Here is a 26,370-nt window from a genome sequence, read left to right on the forward strand (position 1 = left end):
AAAAAAAAGATTAATATAAAATGAAAAGATACATACTATCACTTGCCTTTTTTTATTAATAGAATGTAAATCTCATTCAGGGCAGTTGAAAGCTCTTCGGAAACTTTAACATAGATCTTTCTCTGAACTGGTGGTGTTATTCGAGTAACAAACAAACAACGGGTTTAGCGGGATTCGTTTGTGGCAGAACACCTCTTTCGCAGCAAGGGACGAATCTTTCTTAACTAATATGAATATACCTTCTTGAATCATTTCCATATTGTCGTTCGAAAAACTATTTAATCGTTTTGCATACATTGCGAATAACGGAAATAAAAAAATTTGGAGAACTTTGCTACACCGAAATGGCCATTTACTGGCCTGAGTATAAACATTCCACATTCCTGACAATTTAGGAGCCACCTGAACCCACGTCAATTACATCAAGTGCGCAAGTGTTAAGTAAGTTGTTTCTATGGAGAGGCTTGAAGGGGAGAATAACTTTCATCCCTTCAAGTCTTGACGTGAAAGGAAGGAAACGTTGAACGTGCTCTTTGCTGCTTTGTCAAGCAACGTGAGTTCAAGAGAGGTACCGTAAACAATGATGATCATCAGACTGTTGTTCTTGCAGTCGGAGAATTTGTCATTCCAATTATGGTTCACATATTTAGAATGTATGAAGAGCTTTATTTGCACCTTATTTTATTTAGACAGTTTGGAAGACTGTGCTTGGTTTCGTACACGACAGTGCTGTGTCAGGAAATTCGGCGTAAAAGCACAGTACTGTACTACTCAGTATTGTTTCGCAGTCACGTTTAGAAAAGCTTTTATCAATTGTTTCGCCTTTCCTATGATAGGCTTTCTTCGTTTGAAAAAACCTGGACTGAATGAAATAACTTTACAACTGCATCGCCAAAAAAAACAAAAAAACACTAACCTCAGTATAGTAGTGTAGTTCATTGTTCTCATTATTGTGTCCCTGTCATATGGTTACTGGTATTGTATACCTCCCCAACATTCAAAGATTGTTACCTTTTCATGATAATTGAGGTTTTAATTTATTTAATTTTGCATGTCTTAGAGAGGTTAGTATGAACACTAAATTCCGTTTTGACCAAATTGACAGAATATAAAACCAAGCACAGTTTTGTAATCGTATACCTGTACTCTACATTACACATGTTTATGTATAAGGTCTGTTTACATTTTGAGAAATGAAACTACTGTGAAACATTCTTTATATTTTAATATTAAAGCTAATTTATATTAACATGCAATTTCAAATCTCAAAATAATGGGAATTACTGTATAGAGATCACATCTTTCATTCCAGGTTCGTTAACAAGAGATTTGCGTCAGTACCTGAACACACGGTTCCAGAAGGGCAGCGTGGACCATGAGCTGCAAAACACCATTCGTGATAATGTTTACCTTCGGACTGTGCCCGTGACCACAAGATCACCTCGCCAAGGAGAAGTCAACGGGGTAGATTATACATTTCTCTCCAAAGAAGAGTTCCGGGCACTGCAGAGATCAGGCAACCTGCTCGAATCGGGAGTCTTTGAAGGTAAGGCGACTGCATACAGAATTTGACTTGCATTCATGGCATGACTAAGTGTGTTTTGAACAGCACTGCATGCTTCTTTTTTTTGTTTACTAATGGTTCACTTCAACATGCTGTAATCACTCAAGTTAGCTTTGCTGTAGCTATTGCTTTTGAAAGAGGTAGAGGTGCAGTTTATTTCTCAATGTCACCCACTAAGGAGTTTTATCAGAATGCACTTATCCAGGTATTTGAGTTATATGCTTTCCACTTATTTTGATGAAATTGGGCAGTTTCCAAATAATTTTCTTTTTAAAGGGGGATGTTGTGGTTCAGCTGCTAAGGGGTGCATGATAAAGTACAGTTGAAAAATACAGATAATCTTCTAATCAAATAATAAAATATTTAAAGTGCCTTATTGTAACTGTAAAATTGAACTAAGTGTGGCTGTTACTGGGTATTAGGAATCCTGTTTCGACCTAGATGAACATGCACACACACACACATGCCTCTGTATCTCACTCAGTTTTAGCATTATATGACTTGTCATGTAGTGAGATATGAAAATTAAGGATTAGCTCAGTATTATAAAGAAAACTAATTCCATCTCTTTGAATACATCTTTCCCTTGACCTCCACCCCACCCTTATTATCACCAGATACTAGATATGCTCCACCATTGCCAAGTTAAGATTGATCCTGCCTTGTCATTTGCATATGGAATTGTATCCTTGTTTGTTTCACAACCATCAGATCAACCAGTACACATATGTGGTACACAAACTCCTGGCTATCCTTTTTGGTGAGTCAATCACTTCAGCAACCCCAGTACAGGACAGTATGCATTTTTTCATGCACCTTGTAGTCAGTTTCAGAATCAGATCTAACACTATTGCTGTCAGTAATTATTACAGGTAATGTTCAAGTCCCCACAGGTGGGAGCTAGTTGAGGTAATCCCCACATTCTGGGGGTATGGAACCAGTCTACAAGTAAAATTCTCTCTCTCTCTCTCTCTCTCTCTCTCTCTCTCTCTCTCTCTCTCTCTCTCTCTCTCTCTCTCTCTCTCTCTCTTGTCAGTCTCATTACCTCAGAGAGGGATTAGGATCCATGTCTGTAATTTTTTTCCTCATGCACTCAGGGGAAACTATAACAAGCAGCAACTTCAATTATTGGAAAATGCTTTTGAAACTCCATCTCTAATTTTTTGTTTTAACACTTTTAAGAGAATATTTGCATGTAAATTAATTTTTTTTTTTTTTTTTCAGTTTTTGCATGATGATCTATTCTGCAAAATTTACACTTTGTAGTGAGACATGTTATTGTTCCTATTTTTTTTTCTGTATGCTCTTTTCAGCTACGTATCAATCAATCCCAATACTGTACTGTGTAATCTTGATACTGCAAGGCAGTAATGCAATTATTCCTCATGGCCTGATATCTTTGCTAGGTTGGATGCTAGGTATATTATGCTCTGATTTGTAAATTCTATTCAGTGACTTGTACATGTTTAATCTCTGATTCACAGAAATTTAGAGATACAGGAGATGTTGTCTCATAACCAACATGTTGCTTCAACATTGCCAGTTTCATGCATTGCTTAGAACTCCCAGACACCTCAATTAATGTAGAAGGAAAACAAGATGATGATCAGATGGCTTTGGTAGGATAGCACTTGCACGCAAGGTCCGTCAGTTCTTTAATGGTTAACTGAATCACTTTGAGAGTGTCTGTCAATTGATGTATATCTCCCAGAGATTTCCAAACTTTAAGGAGATGTTCAGGACTGTGTGTCATTTCCTTTCATTTTCATTTTGTTTAATTCATTCCTTTTGAATTTTATTTCAAGAGAACTGTGCAATATAAATAACTTACATGCCAGCTGATAGGATGATCTTTCTTTGTCCTTCGTGAATGAGAGGCATGGGAATTTCCAGTGGCGCATGAAATTTTCGATGTTAAAGCAACAGCTTTGTATCAAAAGGAAATTGGTTTAAATTTTTTTTTGGCTTGAATTCCTTTCCCTAATGTGATTTTAATTCAAGGTTTTATCAGTTACATGGTACCCCATTTGCTCTTTATTTTCTCATGGCCAAAAATTAGTTTTACACAATATATCACTTCTGAGTTTTGATTTTAATATTACAGTATTCAGGGTTTCAGTTGGCACACTTACAATTATTATTTAGTACGCCTGTAACTGTATAATGTAGTAGGTAACATTCGTTAGAACGAACAGTTCAGAGCTATTGTATTGATTGTGAAGAAATAACTACTTCAGAAGATAAGATAAGGGTGATATCAATGTTCACTGATTAAATGAAACCTTACATTGGAAGCAGTGATCAGGAAAGTGTTGATGTTTAGTGATGGACTCCCACAAATTAACTTACCACAGCACATTAACTATAGGACATCTGTATGCAAAGATACCTTTGCCAAAGGGATTCATTTCAGGCCTTCTGTACAGTTTTTTGAGATTTTAAGTTAGAGAACAATTCATGTCTTCTTTAGTTTGCTTTGGTTTGTTGTATGACCTTCATTTTAACAAATGTTGAGCAGTCCTATTTCATTTGCCAGTTTATTTTGTACTACGAGAATCAAATACAGTAACTATGCATGATATTAAAATGAAATGGGAGTTGTCAACATTTCCACTGTCAAGATTCACCTGATTTTTTATAAGTGAGTTCTTAAGATTAGAGTGTTTAGTTTTATGATTACAGGTTATGAATATGGGACACCAATACCATCACCAGTGTCTTCAGCTTTTCAACAAAGGCAGACAGCCGACCGTATAACTAGGCGTAGACTGCGACATCGTTTAGTTTCTAGTACGTCCAATGCTTCAAGTGCTGGTTCTGATAGTCAAGCAGTATCACCCATGGAACCCCGGAATTTGCCAGCATGGTTCAGTCCTTGGATGAACAAGCGACGTGGACGAGCATGGCTCCATAGTGATGATGCTCCCCCAAGTGAACCACAGAGTGAGCCAGGAGCAGATCCTGATATACCTATAGAATGTCCAGAGGATGGCAGCAGTTTGTGGCGCTCATTTTCGCTACCAATAAAGCAACATCGGTCACGTAAACACCATTCTGACAAAATTAAAACACTACCTAGTCGAATATTGAAAGGAGCTCATAGGCCATCGCTTCATGAACTCAATCGGACGTTCAGTGCTAATGAAATCAAAGAATATTTTATTCGTAATGGAAGCCAGCGACACCATGTCAATGAGCACAAATTGAGAGATGAAGCTTTTGTTTCCTCTCCTAACCACCAATCTACTTCTTGCAAGAGTAAGGGGAGGCAGAATGTTGTGCATAGGTTGTCCAGTAATAGTAAGAGATTCCATTCCCAACATAAAAGTGGTTTGAGATCTTTTGAAGTAGACCCTAATTATAGAGCTTCTTCGTGTAGTCTTCGTACAGCTCAAACGCTTCTTACTCAGCCTCGTAAAAAATTCCCATACCAATTTGGTAGTAGTCCATGTTTATTAGAGGTAGATGTAGCATCCTCTGAAGAAAATTTTAGTGACTATGATAGAGATGATAGATCATGTGGAAATGAGAGTGATAGTGATACACTTGTCAGTGATGATGATATTGGCATGTTTTCAGAGAAAGAATCTGATGAAAGTGATAGCCTGTCTGTATTTTCAGAAGATGAAAAATTCAACAAAGATAATCTTCCAATTCCATTTGTTTATGGTGTAAATCATTCAGATTTATTCCAGAAAAATTTTTCATTCAGGAGTTCAGTATCATCTACAGACACCGTAAATGGCAGTAATAACAGTGACCTCCTTTCATTGTTGGATAATGAAGAAGCCGTAGATGATCAAATGGTAGTTAATACCTGTCAAGTTGAACCAGATGGTAATTTAACTGAAAATTGTAATATTGATGCAGGTATTTGTGGTTCCAGTGAGGAAGAATTACAATATTCAAGTGATTTTGTTAGCCAGGACAAAGAATCTCACTGTGTTGTCAGTGTACAAAAGAAGTTAAGTGGAGATGATGATGCTCATTTGCTTCCATCAATGGAAAATTATGAACCAGTAAATGATCATTTCACTAACACTGTAGGGTCTTATGTATCCAATAACGTTTTGACAGAAAAACGCCTTGGTGCTGACCTAATTACCTCTAGTTATGAAGGCTTAGAAGACTCTGTCAAGTGTATTAGCCAATTGGAGGAATCTCAGAGTGACATCACTATGAAAGAAATCTCAGGTGAACATGATACTGATAATTTACTAAAAGATAATGGAAAACCAGGTTTCAACTTCCATTCTCAAAGTAAAGATGAGTGTGACAAGAGAGTAGGAATTATGGTGCCAAGATCAGATGTTGTAATAGGTCAGAAAAATAGATCATTAGGATGCAGTAACAGTGAAACACTTTTACCTGTAAGAGAGCAAGTGTTAGGTAAAAGAGCTGTTTCATGTGCAGATTCAAATAGTTCCCCTCCATGCACAGTTGAGTCTCTACCTTCCTGCCTTAAAATTCCATTTACTGTTGAAGTTGATTCTCCTCATGAAGAATGTAGTGAAGTAAAAAGAGCAGACTGCTTCAGTAAGGGCAGAGAATCCTTTTTCTGAAAATGAATGTAAGACATCTCAGATTCCAGAGTATACCTTAATGGTAGATGAATATTCTGTCAGATTTTTGCCAGGAGAGAAACCAAAAGTGCCACCAAGATGTTCATCGCTTAGCAATTTAGTTCTTCAGCAAAGGAAAACACAGACTAGTAAAGTTCAAAGGATAACATCAGTTTGTAAAAGAAAAAAGACTGGAGTTAGGACTGAGTCATTCTTGGAACAAAGTGTATTTGTTAACAAACAGCCTTTCAGTAGTAAAGTTAATCCCACCAACTCTCCTGTTGTTGAAGCTGAAACATCAGAAGAAAAAGTGTGTAGTGATAATTTAAGTCATGCAAATATATATGACAAGAATGAAAATTGTGTTCCTTCATCTAGTGAACCAATTAAGTCAGATTTGCCAGATAAAAAGATGTCTAGTGAAGAAAAAGATCAGTTTAGTATTACAAAAGAGTGTAATGAATTTCACTTGCCTACAAACAAAGAAGCGTGTTGCATTGTGGTAAATACTAGTCATGTAAAACGTGATGGCATAAGTAAGGAGTCTTTTACAAAAGATATAAATTTCAGGACAACAGTCTTAAAGGATGGTATATCTAACGACACTACAGTAGGTCCTTCTAATAAGTATTCATTTAGTCAGAGTAAAATGTCTCCCTCCAAAATTGAGGAAATTGTTGCAGTTTCTGAAGATGTTTGCCATCCTTGTAATGAAGTGAAAAGTGATGCAGAGCAAAATTCAGTTTGTTCTACCAATATCATGATTGACAAAAGTACTAATGATAAAGCTAATTTATTTCCCCAAGTTGTGTTGGAAGTCCTTGAAAGTAATGTGGATACAGGGAATACAGATGGAGGAAATAGCAATGATCCTGTATACAATACAAGTAAAATGAATGAAATATCATGTATTGTAAGACAAGAGGATGGTGACAGCTCTGAAATGAAGAATCATGTTAATGATCCCAACTCCCTCAGAGTTTGCAACTCTTTTGAGTTTTGTCTAAACAATCAGGGCGGTGTAAAATACTTATCTAAAAATGCAATTTTTTCAGAAAGTGGTTGTGGAAACCATCACAAATCAATGGTTGGCAATACCCAGGTAGATGTACCTACTACAAGTGGGAATGAGGGAAATGTTTCTGAAAAAATTAAACAAGGAAACACTATAAATGATGATTTTGCTGAACATAATTCTTTAAATAATACAAAAAAGACTTTTAGAGTTAGAAATTTGGATAAGTCTAATAGTGGAGACATTCAAAAAGACTTAATTTTCAAAACATCCAGTGTATCTGTAAATGCAAATGCTCAGTCTTTCAAGAGGATGAGGTACAAATGTGGTGTTACCTGTAACAAAAGTGCAATTTTCATCCCAGAGAAAGCTTCAGATGTGAAGGACACTGGTGCTGCAATTACTCTTTCAGAAAAGAATGGCTGTCAAGGTCAGAATGTTGCCAAAAATACTGCAAGGGCCAAAAGCTTTAGTAAACAAAGTTACCATGTAGTGAAAAACCACAATGAAGGCAGAAGAATAATTGGAGGCAGTTGTTTGCCCCATAGCACAGAAGAGAGTAACTTACTTCAAGATTTTGAAGCAAAAAAGAACACAGCAGATGGAAAAAAGCAGTTGAGCAACACATACAGGAAAATTTTCGTTGGGGCAGGTCATGGCAGAAATTTAAATAAAGCTCAGTGTGAATTATCAGGTGAAAATAGTTTTGATTTGAAAAAATCAGAAGTCATACTGACATGTGAAGAAAAAAATTTGTACAGTAGAATAAATTATGTTGAATATGCTGGACCTTTGCAAAATGGAGACAGTGACATTACAAAGGTTGAAGGTTTATCCACCACAAAACTTCAAGAATCTGTTGAGCCATATGACAGTGCTATTTCCAAACATTTGTTCTTTTACCCTTCTGAAACTGAAAATGAGGGTGTTTCTACTTCAGACAAGTGGTTTAGTGATAGTTCCCTCAACCAAGGATATATAAAAAAGAAATCTGTCGTGAACAATGCTATTATCTGTAAGAATTTTAAGAAAAGGCCAGAACCACCTCCTGAGAGAACCATTTTTATCAGTCGAAACTCACCAGCTCGTTTTAGTATCATTAAATCACCACTTGAAAGAGAGAAGCGTGTTTTAGCTAAGCAGCCCCTGCAGTCTTTGAGTAGTTCTTTAGAAAGTAAGTGTGAATAATATCACGAGCATACTTAGTCAAACTGATGAAAAGTCATCCTTAGGAAAGGAATGCTGTGGTCATCTGTCATCTGAAAATCACTTGCAGTATTGTTCTAGTACCTTAAATTGTCTGCCAGTTTTTGAATCATTTGGTAAATCAGATATTAAAGTTTTAACACTGTATCCTTTCATATTTCTAGAATACTGTATGGTATCTTTTCTTACTAATTTTGATTCTGTTGTTTACTTTCATGAAAAAAAATTGTGAAATTTTATTACAAGATACATTTTTAGATGGATCAAATTTTTTTAACAGATGTCACAGTTTTTTGTAATTTTTCTGCTGCTTGTGTAAATTGTTCTCATCTTTTATTTTTGTTTGACATTGCTTCACTAGGCAACCACTACGGAACCCCTAAACCCCCATCTTTACCACCTGATCACTTAACCAGAGGAGCAGTTGGAGGTGGAGTGCTACCGGGTGCTCATCCAAGTTCAGAGGGCAAACGAAGACGTAACCGCTCCAATGTAGAAGCCATGGCTGCTAACACTACCACTGCAGAACCACCTTCTGAATCTCCACGCCACCCTTATCCACAGGGGGACCAATTTAGTCCCTCTGGCATGCACTCAACAATGGTGGCAGAAGATGGAGGCATGCAGCTACATCCCCCAGATTCTCCAACTTCAGGAGAGCTAGGACCTCTGCCATATAACTGGGAAAAGGCCTATACCGAAAACGGAGAGCCATATTATATTGAGTAAGTACTGTATATTTTCCTCTTCAGCTGTTGAAGCTCATAATATTTATAATGTCACGTTGTATTTTTGCTTAGTTTTTTATGTATAGTAGACTTATGAATGATGAAAATAATTTTTATAGGTTTTTATGTATTTCCCTGGATTTCTAGATTTGTAAGATGCTTTACAGGCCGGCAACAGATCTTTCTTTAATTTGGCCTTGGAAATCTGACTACGTTGAGGGAAATCATAAAAAGAAAAGAAAAATGGGGATGATTCAATGAGTTTAGGGCTCTACTTCATGAGGGAATGTTACATAAACACTTTGGTTAAATTAAGTAATTATGTTTACAGAAAAGAATCAAAAGGAAAATGGTTAAATGAATTATTAGGAGCCTTGCAACGCCTGAAGATCTTCCTACTGGAGTCTTGAATGACGGCAAGGGACAGTCCAAGATGAGTCCACAGCAAAGTCCCTCTGCAGTAGAGTGTTAAATATTACACACCAGTAAAGGAAAATATAACACATACAATGAATCGAGGCTGCACTGATGGTGCCAAGGACTCAAGGAATGAATGGACACTTTACACTGGAACACAGAACATTGGCAATGGCACAAGGACAAAGCGGAACACTGGCACTCATAATGGAAAACTGTCATGACTGAAAGGTCTTCACTCATACTTTACCTTAATGGAGCGGGTCTCAGATGAATACTGACAAGGGACAATCACACGAATGGCACGGCACACTAATCACTTGGATGGTTTGTTCCGAGGATGACCGTAGAATTGGAGTCGAGTCTGGAGTCAGGTGTGGACAGTGGGGTAGGGGGGAAAGGGGATTCTCAGCACCTCTCACGCATATGACTGCTCTGGCTAACTGCAAAGGTCTCCCTGTCCAAGCTCCTTTTAAGGCAACTGCCAAGGGTAGGGGTCCCAGTGTCAGGTCCATGTGGTGACCGGGCTGAAGATGTAGTCATTTTCCAGGTGTTCCGACCATCTGCTTGTATCTCCCCAGGTATCCTGTGGAAAGACAATTCAACCAGCTCAATCTGCCTTTAGAATATTTGTTTTAAGCAGCTTAGTTGGGCTAAGCTGCTTAAGGGAGTGACACTCAGCCTCTTATCTTTGCCCTTCTCGACTGTGCCATCTAAATATCTGTTTCTCAGATAAAGGAATGGTAGAGATCGAAATGTTGACAACTTTTAGTGTGTTGATATCTAGGTCAACTGGGATCGGCTATGCAGCGACGGTTCTACTTTTGATAAACTAAGGGCAAACTAAGGGTCAGCTGTTCTGCAACTTCTTGTAACTTATAATAAGGTTCAAAGAAATAAGACAACTTCACAGCTAGCTATATTATACCAATTTAGTCATTCCCTATAGGATCAATTTTCTGCCTCTTCCAGTTATTTGATATGGGTTTGTTGAGCTTAAGTGTAAAAGATAGGCAAGATTAATGTTAGATATATCGTTTACTGGAAAGAAATTTTTTTTTTTTTTGTAATCTTGATGGTGTCACAAGTTGGATAGGGGAATATATGGTAGTCTTTCAGTCTTTCACCAGTATGTCAAAGAGTTTAAGATTTCTTTCTTGTACAGTATATTTAGAATCAGTCTTCACTGTTTGGTATAGTGTAATTATGTTCCTTTTAATTATTGGCTGCAGTCTCACTTCATAATTTTAATTATTTTATTTACAGTCATGTGGCTGGTACTTCTTCTTGGTTGGATCCTAGACTAGCCAGAGTTCAGAAGCGAAATGCTGAAGAATGTGCAGAAGACGAGTTGCCATATGGTTGGGAGCGTATAGATGATCCTCAGTACGGTACTTATTATATTGACCATGTGAATCGAAAAACACAATATGAAAACCCTGTGACTGTTGCAAAAAAGCAGCCAGTTACCCCTGCTCAAGGTAAATTATATATGTATTGATCCAAGAAAGATGGATATAATAAATGACTGTATTTGTACCAAAACAATATGTTTCCTTCAGAGGACGTGATGTAATTGTTTTTGCTGTTTCAATTATTTAGTCAGAATCTCTCATGCTTTCACATCATATGGTCTTTTAGGTGGAGGAAGTAGTCCAAGTGAGGGTGGCAACAACACCTTTCCTCGACAGAAGAAGTCAGCTAGCGATATTAGTGGAGCACCACCCACAAATGCTCATGAAAGCTCTCAGCCCCCTTCCAGTAATGGTCACAAACGCGCAAACAGTGAGTGTGATCTAAAGTCTTCCCACACAGGTACCTAAGCAAGCTCCATCACTCTTGCCAGTGTTCAGAAAAGGCAGTGTGGTTAGGATGAGATGACTACTAGTTTTTGCTTTTAATTTTGCTATAGAGTGTGTTGATTATAGTTTTCCTGATCAAGGAGAAAATTTGAGTGAACACCTTGCCTTTGATGAACCTAGCTATCTCCTAGACAATGCAGGCATGGCCCCTCTTGAGCCATACCCATTGATGATGTTAATGATTAGTTTAGTCATAATATCTCCAAGAGTACATTAATGAATCTTTTCTAGTCTGTAGTGTCACTTAGCACATTTGTAATAGGGATTCTAACTCTCTAATTTTCTGGCATAAGAGGGGACATGTCTTGCATGCAACTGGTAGTTTTGCCTAATAAAGTCTCTGTCTTAGCAGTCCAGAGACAAGTTAAGCTTTGCTATTTTCTCTTTCCTCCGTTTGTTTTGCATTTTTTGTTTGTTTTTTGTTTTGATGCTCATCTGTTGCTGATTAGATTATTGTCCTATCTTGTATTTGTCATGAATAGAATGATTTCATGTCAGCAGATTTGCAAGCAAGTGATGTTCATGACTTGAAGCAATAATTGGTTTTGTACTGCTAAACCGTTTGACTTGCTTGCTACTTTTTTATAAGTGGATTGTCTCTGGGTTGTTCTAGGGCTCATGCTGTACCTGCCCTGTTTACCGTGCTTGGCATCAGAAGGCAAAGAGTCAAAGCTGCAGGTGCAAGAGCAGCAAACGTACATTCGGGTTCACAACCGTATGGACAAGAATTCCCTCCCTCGGCCCCGCTCACTCTCTCCTAATTACAAACATTCTGATGTTTCACCTAAACACTCCAATCTTACTAGTAGGCAAAATTTAACAATATCATATCCCATGGATCCTATACACATAGCTAGTGGTACACCTCACAAAGCTGTCAATCTTTCACAAGATTCTCGGGTTATTAAGCCCAGTAATTTGGCTTTATCCCATAATAATACATACCTTGATCAAGCCACAGGTGGAAAACTTAGTAATACTTTCAAAAATCAAAAACCTAATCTTAGTCAATCTTTCAGTAGCCAAGAAGTGAAAAATCCCACTCTCAATCAGACTATAGTTCCCAACTTTGCTAAACCACACTTTCCCAGTTATCAGGATATTGCTTCAAATCCCTTACATCCAAGGATGCCACAGGCATCCTCATCTCCAAAAGGTCCTCCACCGGCCTCGTTTGTTGGTAGACCTTACAGTAGCCCCAAAGCTAGTAGTTCTAAGCCATGCCCCAGCAATGTTGAACGATCTAGTTCTCCTAATAATCTGTTTGGATATTCAGCGTCCCCAATTTTTCCTGGCACACCTCAATTCCCTTCTCCTCATTCATACCCTCTCTCTAGGTTTTTCTCTTCAACATTACCCAGCAGTTCAGACTTATCATATCCCCCAGTTCACCAAAGATCACATTCTAGTTATTATCCTTATGCCACCCTTACCCCATCATCTTCCCCTCTCTACCATCCATGCGAGGATCCTATAGTTTCAGCAGTCAGCTTGAGACGGAAAGGTATTCTACAGATAGTGTTGGCGGCTTGTTGCTTATGTTAACGATGAATGTTCTGCTGCGCTGGCTATGGCATTTTAACCCCTTTTCGAGAATGAAAACTAAAATTTGTTCTGTATGTCTGTAAAGCTGGTATGCTGAAGGATGTGGGGCCAGATCCATTTGTTTTCCAAAGGTACCTGATGTGTGGAAATATGTTAAGCTTACTAATGATATTAACACACTAACAGGATGTGCAAACAGAATAACGAAAAATAAGGAGTGGGTCTGTTTAAATTTGTTTTGTACTAACATGATAGGTAACCAGCAACATGTATAATTTTATATTTGAAAAAAAATTTTTTTTTTGTCTGATTATGGCCCATAAAGCAATATATCTCTCAAATTAATCATTTTTATTATTCTGTAATGCCACATTCTAAATACTAAAATGTGTGAAGCACCTTTGTACAAGTGTCTGACTAGTATTCTTTTACAGACCGATCTGGGCAGAGTGTAGTATTTACGCGTAACCCTGCTGAGTTACAAGGAGAATTCATAAGAACTAGTTTAGTCAAGTCTTCAAGAGGGTTGGGATTCACAATAGTTGGTGGTGATGACAATGAAGAGGAATTTTTGCAAATCAAAAGTGTTGTTCCCAATGGACCAGCTTGGCAAGATGGAAAGCTACGCACAGGTAATTAAGTTTTTCATATACTTATATTTTCTTTGCTACCAGATATATTTAAGAACTTTTTAGAAAATTGCATATTGTTTGGCAAAAGGAGTTATTTATGGAATACTCTTTGTTAATCATGGAGGCAAACTGTCATTGTTAGCTTAGGAAAGTACTTGAGCATAGTAAACTTTGTGTTAGTGAAGGAAACAAGTATTTTATTTTATTCAGTAAGATTTACTTATAACTTCCAGTGTGTGTGTGTGCATTAAAATATTTTTCTTTTTCCCTGGATTAATGTAAAAAGTCAGAATTTTGATGCAGGTTGAGGAAAAACTTTTATCGGTTTTCTATTTTATGAATGATTTAGCCTGCATCTGTAGTCTGAAAGATTATCTCAGTGTTATTCTTTTAGATTAACATATTTTTGCCAGATAACTTTGCATGTCAATACAATGTTATAATAAGGATGAGGTTTTTAGAAGCAGTGAAAACTTGAGTTCATGTGTTTATAAAAACCAATAATAGGATTTCTCAATTTATCACTGCTACTCTGAATACAAACCTTGTTCTTCAACCTAGGACTGTGCCATAGCCATTGTACCATTGTCTTCCATGGTCTTGGGTTTAAGTTCCTTTGCCTGAGGGTACAATCAGGCATTTATCCTCTATTTCGTTCACTTTCCTGTAGTTTCGAGTGTTTTATTTCTAAATCCATCCTGACCGTCCTCCCCAATTGTTGTGGCAAACCTGGTGGATTTCTTTTGCCTTACAAGGTGTGCCTGCCCCACCTTGTCAACCAGTTGCTTACGGGTTTTTTTTTTTTTTTTTTTTTTTTTCAATGACATGGTGACATGTATTTATACTCTCAACAGAATTTTTTGTAAATACTGTAATGTAAATACTGTTGTTGTTGATGGTACTTTATTGTTGTTTAATGTTCTGTTGATTTTTACATTGTTACTGTTGTTATGAGTCTATTAGCTTTGATACTTATTTTATGGTTTTAATTTTAATTCTTTTGGGTGACATTGAGCTGAACCCTGGGGCTGTTACTCATTACAGTAAAAAAAATTGCAAAGCACTTTACTCATATATTTGGAGCTTAAGGTCAAATATTCTTGATCTCCAGGGTTGTGCCCATAACTAAGATTTAATGCTTTTATATGACTCTTTTAAGTAGGAATAAGTGAAGGTTGAGTTTTTAATCTTGGGGTTTGATGGCCCTGATCTTATGTATCGTTGTAACATCCCACATCTACAAGGTATGTCTGTATACACTAAGTCCAGACAGCCTATTTTTCATCGGAAAAATTTGGAGTGTAGTTGCCATGAAGTTCTTTGTTTTAAAATTTTCAGTAAGTTCTACAATGTTTATGTGATCCAAATATCGATGATTCTATATATGACTGTCTTTTGGAAAGGATTAGTATAGCTCAGTCACAGGATTCAAAAGCTTCATTCGTTTTTTGTGGAGACTGTAATGCCAAGTACTGTACAGTGAGTGGCTAAATTCAAATTCCGCACATCTTGAGTTCTGTGTATCCTCTGATTTTGTCCAGCTAATCGAGGAACCCATGCACATTTATGGTAATAGATTAAACCCCATATTCATAGATGTCCCAGCTATTGTGAAGTCCAAGATCTGTGAATATATAGGCACTTCTGATCATTGCACCATTGAGATGGCCATATCTGTCAAGCAGTATACTATTCCTAATTCCACCATTGGAAAAATGGTCTGGCTAAAATCCAGAGCCAATTGGGATTGCATTATTGAAGCTTGTCAGGCATTTAATATTTCAGTTGCTATATTAGATCCTGATCCCAGGAAAAAGTTAAATGAAATGCTGATGGTTGTTTTAATAAGATCTATCCTTAGAAACGTCATCAAATTTAGGACAAATGACCAGCCATGGTGTGATGATACATGTAGACGAGCCTACCATGACAAACAGACCAAATTCAATGCATGGAGACAAAATCATTCAAATGAAAATTAAACCATTTTTGCTGAGTCTTTCATGCTGCAAATAGAACTTGACCGTACAGCCGAGAAAAATTACAATAATTCCTTGAAGAGGAAACTTGAAAGAATTACTCAGCCTCATCTGAAGTGGACCAAATTGGCATCATCTGTCTTTGGGTTGGGCTTGTCTTCCATTCCACCACTACTAACAGATGATGGTAGTTTGGTTACTTGCCCTAAGGAAAAGACTGAACTGCTTCATCGAGCATTTGAAGCTAAGCAATCAGCTGAGGATGTCCCTCTCCCTGATACTTGTCATCCTGAACTTAGTCTAACAAAATTTGCATTTTGCTTCAGGGATGGTAAGAAAACTCTGGATAATCTTGATAGCTAATGGTTTCTTCTCTTTGTTGTTTGAAAAATTTTCTAGTGTGTTGTCTCCCAAGATTACTAGATTTTGTAGGTTTTTATGTTGACGTAGTATCTTTGTGGATGAGCGCAAGCTTAGTATTACAGTGCCTGTTCAAAATAGTGGCATATCTGCAGACTGCAGTAACTACAGTCCAATCTCTATTCTCCCTGTGATCTCCCAAGTTGCTGAAAAACTTATTTTTAAACCATTATACAGTCGGCAAAAAAAAAAAACGAACGCCCACTACATTTGTAAACAAATCATAGCAATGATATAAAAAAGGAAAATAAAAGGGAAAATTTTAGTTCACTTATATTTTTTCAATACTTAGACATTTCTCCATTATTTTTTAAGTACAGCTTTTAACCTTCTTGGCATTGAATGTGCTAAATCTTTGAAATATTGTGCATCCATGTCTTCAAACCAAAACTTACGGATGGCATCCTTCAATTTGGGAGGGACGTTTTCTCATCTGCTAGTGCCTTCAGTTTCCGTTTCATGTATGCCCAGCAATTTTCAATTGGGTTTAAATCTGGTGAATTGCCTGGCCAGTCCAATTTCTGAATATTAAATTCCTTAAGAAGGTTTGTGACCTTGTGAAATCGGGTGGCAAGGTGCTCCATCTTGCATAAATCATGCCCAAAAGTTCCTTGTAAGGGACTAATTCATTTTCCAAGACATTTTCATAAATCTCTCCATTCATTGTCGTGCTAGTACCCCCATATTGAAACATTACCATCACATAAGCTGGATGTTTCACAGTCTTGACTGTGTATTTTGATGCATAGCGGTTAGATCCTTAATTATGAATAATGTGGAAGTTAGATTCATCGCTAAAAAACTATCCTTTTCAGTCCACTTCAAATATTTTCTGCAAAAAGCCATCCTTTTTTTTTTTCATAGGCTTAGTGAGGAGTGGCTTCTTTGCTGCAACACGACATGGGAGACCAAGGTCTTTCTGCAATCGATGTTAGTCAGATATCGTTCCTAAGCAGATCAGGGTTTTGAGACTTCAAAATTTTGGCTGGCATTGATGGATGTTCCATAACAATTTTAAAATGTTATCCGTTCTTTTTTGTAGTTTTTCGTGGCCTCCTGAGCCTTTCTTCCGCTTCAGTGATGAATCAAGGTCTCCTGTCTTGGAGCGGTTGCACCACAATGAGACGGTGCTTTTAGAGATTCCCAGCTCTCTTGCAATAGCTGACATTGACTTGCCAGTTTTCCATAGGGTCACAATTTCTGCTTTCTTAACCAAGGATAAGGAAGTTTTAGCCATAATTCATTAGCTTAGCGCAAGAGCGCCAAATGTATTTTTGACGTAAAGCGTGAATGGCATACAATGACAGCCGACCTTTGTGATAGCTTGAGTATCACTGAAGTGCATTAGAAACTCAGGTAACAGCGAGACAATACAGGCTGCCAGAGACGAACGATAAATTTCGGCGGAAATCGCAAGAAAAGTCCTAACGCATATTACAGTAATATAGAGGAGTTTTTTTTTGTGACTATATAAGTATGTGGAATTTAAAGGATTACAGTAAACCCCCCATATTCGCATTCTCATGATTCGCAGACTCACGTATTCACAGATTTCTTAGTGGAACGTATCTACCCATTATTCGCGGAAAATTCGCCCATTCGCAGTATTTTTCACTGAGAAATATTCACTAATTACTGTATTTTCTTATCATTTTCATGTCTAAATGCACTTTTTGTGATAAAACTAGTAAAATACTCAGGTATAAACATTTTTAGAGATTTTTTCTTGTGTTTAAACTATCAAATAGGCAGTTCTAAGTGGTTTTAGAGGGGTTTTAAGTATTCGCGGATTTTGGCTATTTGCGGGGGGTTGCGGTACGCATCCCCCAGGAATATGGGGGGTTTACTGTATTTGCTGATAGGCAATATGCATACAGGAAGTAGTTAGACCTGCAATGCTCTTTTAGCCTTGATATGCCACTTGCAAGGGAACCTTCATAAGGATTTTAAATGCAGAGTAATTCAAATAAATTTTAGTCCTGCTTTCTATTCAGTAAATCACAAGACACTTATTTATATATAAACTTCAGAACCCTGGAGTGGGTGGATATGTTTTAGGATTACTTCAAGATTTTCTTAAAGGTAGGCAGCAGTAAATTGCTGTGGACGGGATCTTTAGTGTACCAAGACCTATTTTGTTTGGAGTTCCATAGGGCAGTGTTCTTGGTCCACTGTTATTTTTAGTGTATACAAGTGATACAGTTGTTGGCCTGGAAAACAAGGTTGTTCAGTATGCTGATGATGCAACACTTGTGGGTTTAGTAAAGTTTCCACTTACGAGAAATGAAGCAGCCTGCAGCCTCAGTCGGGATGGACCTGAGTGAAACGAAAACAGCATTGATTAGTAGATCTCGTACACTTCAGTGATGGAACTTTGCTGAAGGGGTCTGAAGCTTTAACTATTCTAGGTGTAACTTTTGACTCATCTAACTTTTGAGAAACATCTAATGAAAGTTTCAGCAATGCCACATGAAAGCTACATATTGTTCAAGGCCTCATATAACTGATAAAATCAGTGCTACTTGTTTTAGGTCATTTGTTCTTCCTTAACTGGAATACTGTTCTCCAGTGTGGGTGTCTGCTTCTGCCAGAGATTTATCTCTTAGAGTGGTTCATGGTGGTAGGTTTCTGTTTCCTAATAGTAGCAGTTATGACTTAGATCATCAGTGGATGGTCCCTTGTCACTTTTTCATAAGGTGTATTTCAACAGAGATCTTTCTCATTCACAATTGATCCCTGATCCCCTTTGCCTGCCGAGAGCAACCAGATTCGCTGAACAGCAGCACCAATATGCACTAAGTGTGCCTCGCTGTTGAACTTCTCAGTTCTAGAGGTCCTGTATTCCTCACACTATTGGACTGTGGAACAGCCTCCCAGAGGATGTCGTGCAGTTGGAACTTCAGAAGTTCAAATAAAAATGCAGTGCATTACTACCCTAATACTATTCCTTGCATTTTAATAAATTTTTGTCTATTGATGTATATATTAATTTTTTTCCTTTTGTTAAAAGTGGGATCTCTTCTGTCTGTATTTCCCTTTACTTCCTCTTCTTCCTAATGAACACCATATTCTTTGGAAGCTTGAATTTCAAGTCAGTGGCCCCTTTGGGCTTTTTCCATATGAATAGGTTTCATCTGCTGAATAATAATAATAATAATTTTCATTCTTTTCATAACAGTTAAAAGCTCAGGAATGTGATAGCATTTGTCCATTTAGACATATCTGTCAGCATTATATTCCATATGGTGAATTTGGTGTTTGTCTTTATCGACATTGGAGTTAAATGTGCCATTCAAGCATTACTTAGGCTACCGTATACTTTACTGATAGGCGGCCATATTCAAGCAGGACAGATGTGCATTTTGTGATAAAAGCACCAAATTTGGTACACTTCTAGCCAAAAGTATTCTAGATACATTGAGTACGGACCCAACATGTATTTTCATTTTGTCACCTATGGCAGCTATTTTCCAAACACCTTTCAGTGATTACTGTTTTCATGCCAGTTCTACTACCAACAACGGACATATGATGTTTAGGATATATGTAAAATTAAAGTATTGTATGTCCTTGAAATTTCAAGTTGGCCCCTATTATCAACATGGAGGCCATGATTAGTATGAAACTTCTTACTATATTTCAATAGTTTTGCACAGATAAGTTTGGTGTGGATGATCTCTGCATCAAATTAAACTCTTTTCAAGATATTGAAAATGGAAGTTGAAAATTGATTAGACACTTCTTTTATTACATGATTTGTGTCAAAACTCTGCCACCGGAGGTGAGATTTAGTGTATACAAGTGATATGGCTGCTGGCCAGGAAAATAAGATTGTTCAGTATGCCGATGATGCAACACTTGTGGGAGTAGTAAAGTCTCACTTATGAGAAATGAAGCTACCCTCAGCCTCATTTGGGACATGGACCAGATCAGTGAATGGTGTAGTTGGTGGGGTATGAAGCTGAGCTCCAGTAAAACAAAAACACTATTGATTAGCAGATCTCTTACAGATTTCCCACCCTATCCTCCCCATCAGGTGGATGGGACTTTGCTGAATGATTCTGAAGATTTAACTATTCTAGGTGTAACTTTTGACTCGCTTCTAACTTTCGAGAAACATCTAATGAAAGTTTCAGCAAATGCCACATGCAAGTTAGGTACAGCATTTTTATATAAGTAACTTACCAAGTAACTACATAGCTATTAGTTACACTTAAACGGCAGTTCAAAATTTGAAATTCGCAGCAATGCGCTATTGTTTTAGTGTAGGTAACTAGACCCTGCCCACTTTTGGGGGAAGAATAGGTGCAACAGTGCTCAAGAGCTCAATTCATTTCTGCCAGTCAGTTGAACAACATTTGATTGAGCAGCTCTGATTTGAATTTTGCTGGATGGTTGCATCTTTCCTTTAGTGAAGTGTTCATTCATGTTGGTTGCTTTATATTTATTAGCTTGGCTAGTTCCATTGTGACTAATTTTGATTTAGTATGTTGGACTCTAGCTTGTCTGGTATTAGGTATTGCAGCAAAGGCTCTAATACTAGACTTACTTCTGCTAAGTATGACTTGCCATTGTAGAGGGCAAATTTGCTCGTTTGAACTTAAACGTGACAAATGCAAAGACTTTGATCAGGGTAAATGGAAAGTTTTTGATAAGCATTTAGATAAACTCCAGAAAGACATACAGAGAAAGGCAGCTGCTAAAGCCAAAGCTAGAGGTTTAGCTGGTCAGGTTTCCACTCAGAAATCGGTTATTGCTGTTCAACTTGCGCCTTCTACACCTGTGACTGCTTTCTCCCCTATCACCAGCCTTCCGACTTTTCTTCAAACTGCTACCTGGCTCCCATTCTTCCAAACCTGATGCCATCGCCAGCTTAGAAGCTAGAATTGACCAAAATTTTGGTCTGCTTGTTAACACTGTAGCCCAAATCAGGTCTTCGGTTAAGGCCCATATGGACCTGGTAAGTGTAATTAGTGTTGGTGCAAGTGCAGTGTCAGTGGAGGAGGTGACTACTCGTCCCACCAATGCACCTAGACAGAAGTCAAAGTCAAACCCCCCCAAACCTGGGAGGAGGCAAACCGTAAGTCTAAGGGAGGTTGGTGGGGTTTGCCCCTGGCTAGTTGCCCCCTTAACCGAGCCTGTTGATCAAACCCAGGACTTGGCAGCCATACGGATGTTCATGTTCTGTCATTCAGTGAAAAGGCATACTCCTTCCACTGAGCACGCTTCTCCGCTTCCCTTTAAGCTTCCTAGGGAACAAGAGCATAGTCCTCTTCCCTCCTGAAAATTTTAGGTTAGTCCCAAGCGGGTTGTGTATGATACTTTGGTGACAGAGAGCCAGTATTTGATGCAGCATTCCTCATCTAAGTTATTTGAGCACCCAGTGTCTGAACATACAGTGTCCAAATGTTCTTGTCGAAGTGCCTATTGTTCAAGTACCCATCTTCCAGTCCCGAGCGAGTTGTGCATGAGACTTCGGTGACGGAGAGCCAGTCTGATGCGGCATTCCTCATCCAAGTTGTCTGAGCGCCCAGCGGCGAGTGCCCAGTTTCCAAATGTATAATGTCCAAGTGCCCATCTTCCAAGCACCCAAGTTCTAAGTCCACAGTGCCCAAACGCCCAATATCCGAATGTATAGTGTCAGATCACCCAGTGTCTGAGCAATCAGGTTATGAGCACTCAGTGTCCGAGCGCCCAACTTCCGAGCGGCACCCATTGTCCATATGCCCAGTTTCTGAGTGCCATGTGTTAGAATTTATGCCTTTGGTACGCTCAGCGCCAGTAGCCAAGCATTCGGCGCCAACCCCTGCCATCACAGATCCTTCACTGGAACCTATCCAGTGGCAATTGAATAGCATCCTCGGCCTTTTACAGAAGCAACCTTCTGCTACATAGGATCAGGCAGATTTAGCTCCTCCCATTTCATCTAATGAAGAAACAGATGAAGAAGCCATCAGTCAAGAACATCCTACAACAGCGTATGCAGCGCTCTTGAAGTACTTCTACTATCCAACTTTCTTTTTTCCAATGGCCCCATCGTCACCTGGTTCGGCCTTCATGATTAGACAGCTGGTAGAGGCCTGCAGACCATCAAAGATGGTCCTCTCCTCATCCTATAGGAAGCTTTAGCGGATGTTGATAGTTGGTTAGCGGAAAAGAGGGAGTGAGCTTGGTAAGGCAGTTTTCAGTACACCTCCCTCCTGCCTGTCTCCAAGGAAGTACTTGTCATACTCCATTGGGGAAGCTCCTTCTCTGGGAGTTTCTGCCTCCTCCAAGGGGACTTCTCCAGCCTTGTGGACTCAACATGGAGATCGGCTTTTAACGCCGCTAAGATCATGTTCACGTCCTCGGAGCTGGACCATTTTGTGAGAGACGTCTTTAAAGTCTTTTAAGTATTCAGCTTCTTGGACTGGACAGTCAGAACGTTAGCCAAGAAAATAGAAGACTGTAATGCACTTCAAGAGAACTCTGCTGCAGATTGGTTGGGAGTACAATGCGCGGATAAGGCAATTAGGGATGGCTCCCAGGAGCTGGCTACCTTATTCCCCATGGGAGTCCCTAAGAAAAGGGAACTGTGGTGCACCTTTACCACTAAAGGTGTTCAGTGCTCCCTCTCAGAGATCAACTCTCCTGTTTGCATCCCTGGATCGGGCAGCTTTATTCCCGAGAGCTACAGTAGAGCAGGTTGTCGGACTTACAGATGTCGACACAGGACCTTTTAATGCCAAGGAACCAACCCGTGGCACTTCAGTCTCATTCAGCACAAGAACTGTCTCCCCATTGCAACAGCAGCCCTTTTGAAGCAGAAGAGCCAAATTTCAGCCCCACCCATGCTCAAGTCTGCAATCGGTCCGGCCAACCAAGAAGTTGTCCTCCAAACCAGCCTCTCACATTTCTCCATTTCTGCGTAGTGAAAGTCCTACAAGAGGGCTATGCTATCCCATTCAGGGAAAAACCTCCTTTGACATCCTCACCCACCAGCTTAACAGCCTACTCGGAAGGCTCAGAGAGGTTTTTAGCCCTGAAGGAAGAAGTATCGTCTCTACTCAGGAAAAGAGCTGTGGAGGTGGTCGAAGACGTAAGCACAGAGGGTTTTTACAACTGTCTGTTCATCCCCAAGGCGTCGGGAGGTTGAAGACCTGTCCTTGACGTCAGTGCTTTGAACTTTTTGTGCAGACCATAAAGTTCAAAATGGAAACGAACTGTTCAGTCCTGTCAGCCATTCATCAGGGAAACTGGATGGTAACGATCGACATGGAGGACATCTGCTTCCATGTCCCAGTACATCCGGACTCCAGGGAGTATCTACAGTTCGTATTCCAGGGCAGGGTCCTTCAGTTCAGGGCTCTCTACAACTCTGCAAGTATTCACCTGTGTTCTCGCCCCTGTAGCAAGATGACTCCATCTCATGGGGATCAACGTCTGTCTGTATCTAGACAATTGGCAACTACATTCCCCATCGAGGACAGGATGCACGGAGGACCTTCAAAAGACTCTTCTGCTGGCCCAAGAGTTGGGTCTGTCAATCAATTTTCAGAAGTCCCAATTTGCTCCAACACAATCTATTCTCTATTTGGGGATGAGGATCGATGCTTTGACTTTTCGGGCTTTTCCATCCCACAAAAAGATTCAAGACTGCCTGAAGCCTGAAGAAAGTAAGGAGCTTCATATCTTGCCTGTTGTGCACAGCCAACGAGTTGATGAGTCTGCTGGGCACTCTCTCGTCCATCGAGATGTTCGTGCCTTTAGGAAGGTTACACACAAGAGTCCTGCAATTCTTCCTAAAGGCCAGTTGGCGGAGGAAAATTCCCCCAGACTCCTTCATTTTCCACTTTACTCCCAACATCAAGGAGGATCTTCAGTGGTAGCTTGCAGAGGAGAGGTTCTTAGTAGGAAAGTCATTGCACCTGCTGAGCCCCGACCTAACGTTGTACTCAGATGCGTCAGATCTGGGTTGGGGGTCTTTTTTAAACAACATGGAGATTTCTGGGACGTGGTCATTAGAAGAAAAGAGACTACATATCAATGTGAGGGAACTGAAGGCAATTCACTTGGCCCTTCAATATTTTGCGATGACATGCAGCAAGACAGTCACAGTCCATTCAGACAACAAAACTGCATTGGCCTACATAAAAAATCAGGGAGGGGCTCATTCCTTCTCTCTTTACAAAGCAGCCAAGGATCTTCTTCTCTGGGCAGAGAACAACCACACCAGGATAATAACGTGCTTCATCCATGGAAAGTTAAACATTCTTGTGGACCAGATAAGTCGCGGCAAAGAGGTCCTACCGACGGAATGGACACTGAATCCACAAGTGTGCATGACCTGTGGACACGGTGGGGAAAGCCGTCAGTAGACCTGTTTGCAACATCAAGAAACCATCGTCTCTCTGTCTACTGTTCTCCAGTCCTGGACCCTCGGGCATGGGCAACAGATGCCATGCTCCAGGACTGGTCGGACTTGGATGTCTACTCCTTCCCACTGTTCAGCATGGTGAGAGAAGTCTTAAACAAGTTCATGGCCTACACCAACACATCCATGACACTTGTTGCTCCATTTTGGCCACAGGAGTGATTCCCGGACCTTCTCAGTCTTCTAACAGATTTCCCCAGACTTCTACCTCAGAAGAGAAGCCTTCTAAAGCAGCCTCACTTCCATTGCTTCCATCTAGGCTTACCCACTCTCGCTCTGACAGGCTTCAGACTGTCAGGGAGCTTGTCAGAGCGAAGGGCTTTTCAAGAAAAACTGCAGAAGCAGTCGCCAAGTGCAGACGTCAGTCTTCCGCCAATGTCTACCAGGCGATGTGGACAGTCTTTCGTGACTGGTGCAGAAGACATTGCGTAACGTCCTCTAAAACCTCTGTAGCACAGATTGCTGTTTTTTTTAATATGCCTGTGGTCCTCTCAAGGCTTGGCCACCTCTACAATCAAAGGTTATAGGTTTATGCTAAGCTCTGTGTTTAGACATAGAGGTCTCAATTTGTCTGCTAATCAAGACATGAGTGATCTAATTAAGTCCCCAGACACTTCCAAGCAAGAGAAGTCTACGTCAGCCGTCTGGAAGCTAGATGTCATCCTCAAATGGCTCTCTGGCCCTCCATTTGAGCCCCTTCACTCCTTATCGCTGAGAAATTTAACCAGGAAGACTCTCTTTTTATTTGCTTTAGCTACAGCAAAGAGGATCAGAGAATTACATGCCTTCAGTAAGCTAGTGGGTTTTTCGCAGGGAGATGCAGTCTGCCCATTCACGCTTGGATTCCTGGCAAAGAACGAAACCCCATCCGAGCCCTGGCCTCATTCATTCAAGATCAAGAGTTTGTTAAATATCCTTGGGCCAGCAGTCTTCCGCCAATGTCTACTAGGCAAAGTGGACAGTCTTTCGTGACTGGTGCAGAAGACATTGCGTAACGTCCTCTAAAACCTCTGTAGCACAGATTGCTGTTTTTTTAATATGCCTGTGGTCTTTTCAAGGCTTGGCCACCTCTACAATCAAAGGTTATAGGTTTATGCTAAGCTCTGTGTTTAGACATAGAGGTCTCAATTTGTCAGCTAATCAAGACATAAGTGATCTAATTAGGTCCCCAGACACTTCCAAGCAAGAGAAGTCTACGTCAGCCGTCTGGAAGCTAGGTGTCATCCTCAAATGGCTCTCTGGCCCTCCATTTGAGCCCCTTCACTCCTTATCGCTGAGAAATTTAACCAAGAAGACTCTCTTTTTAGTTGCTTTAGCTATGGCAAAGAGGATCAGAGAATTACATGCCTTTAGTAAGCTAGTGGGTTTTTCGCAGGGAGATGCAGTCTGCTCATTCACGCTTGGATTCCTGGCAAAGAACGAAACCCCATCCGAGCCCTGTCCTCGTTTGTTCACGATCAAGAGTTTGTTAAATATCCTTGGGCCAGGAGACCAGGGGAGAGCTCTTTGCCCAGTTAGAGCACTTAAGTACTACTTGGATAGGACCAAAGGGATTAGAGGTCCTTCTCAGAATCTGTGGTGTTCAGTGAAGAACCCCTCACGACCGTTATCTAAGAACACCTTGGCTTTCTTTTTAAAAAGTGCTATTTCTGACTCACCTTCTAAGATTCAAGATCTTCCTGTTTTTAAAGTCAAAGCTTATGAGAGTAGAGCAGTCACCACTTCATTGGTTTTTAAGAACTTGTCACTCTCCTTGATTCTCCAATCAACTTACTGGAAGTCAAAATCAGTGTTTCACTCCCATTATTTGCAAGATGTGGAGACAGTCTACAATATTTGCAGTACGTTAGGTCCATTGGCCATGGCTGGCATGGTATTGGGGAAGAAGGATAGGAGGTATCCCTTCCAATCCTCTATCTCCTTGCCTTGTTAAAGGATGCCGAGTTTTGGGAAGCCTGGTGGTACCCTGTACCAGGAGTACCCACCACTTGTCGTTTTTTGATGGTTGGGTGGTGGTTTTATTTTTA

The 26,370-nt window shown here is 39.6% G+C and overlaps 1 protein-coding gene across 23 annotated transcripts in view; it reads left to right on the plus strand.

Moving 5' to 3' along the window:
* LOC136831518 (membrane-associated guanylate kinase, WW and PDZ domain-containing protein 1-like) overlaps nt 1-26,370 on the plus strand; it is a 266,401-nt gene that overhangs the window by 186,771 nt on the left and 53,260 nt on the right. For 6 of the 23 annotated variants that reach the window (XM_067092191.1, XM_067092216.1, XM_067092078.1 and 3 more), the window contains 6 exons: nt 1,313-1,546; nt 8,709-9,072; nt 10,759-10,973; nt 11,134-11,307; nt 11,968-12,858; nt 13,334-13,531. In XM_067092191.1, coding sequence (XP_066948292.1) covers nt 1,313-1,546; nt 8,709-9,072; nt 10,759-10,973; nt 11,134-11,307; nt 11,968-12,858; nt 13,334-13,531 — 2,076 coding nt within the window. Of the gene's footprint in view, nt 1-1,312; nt 1,547-3,885; nt 3,985-4,246; nt 8,316-8,708; nt 9,073-10,758; nt 10,974-11,133; nt 11,308-11,967; nt 12,859-13,333; nt 13,532-26,370 lie in introns of those variants that run through there. The other 17 variants (XM_067092250.1, XM_067092243.1, XM_067092140.1 and 14 more) reach the window with 8 other exon arrangements.

The sequence above is a fragment of the Macrobrachium rosenbergii genome, chromosome 4 (genome assembly GCF_040412425.1).
Source record: "Macrobrachium rosenbergii isolate ZJJX-2024 chromosome 4, ASM4041242v1, whole genome shotgun sequence".
NCBI classification, from domain to species: Eukaryota; Metazoa; Arthropoda; class Malacostraca; order Decapoda; family Palaemonidae; genus Macrobrachium; species Macrobrachium rosenbergii.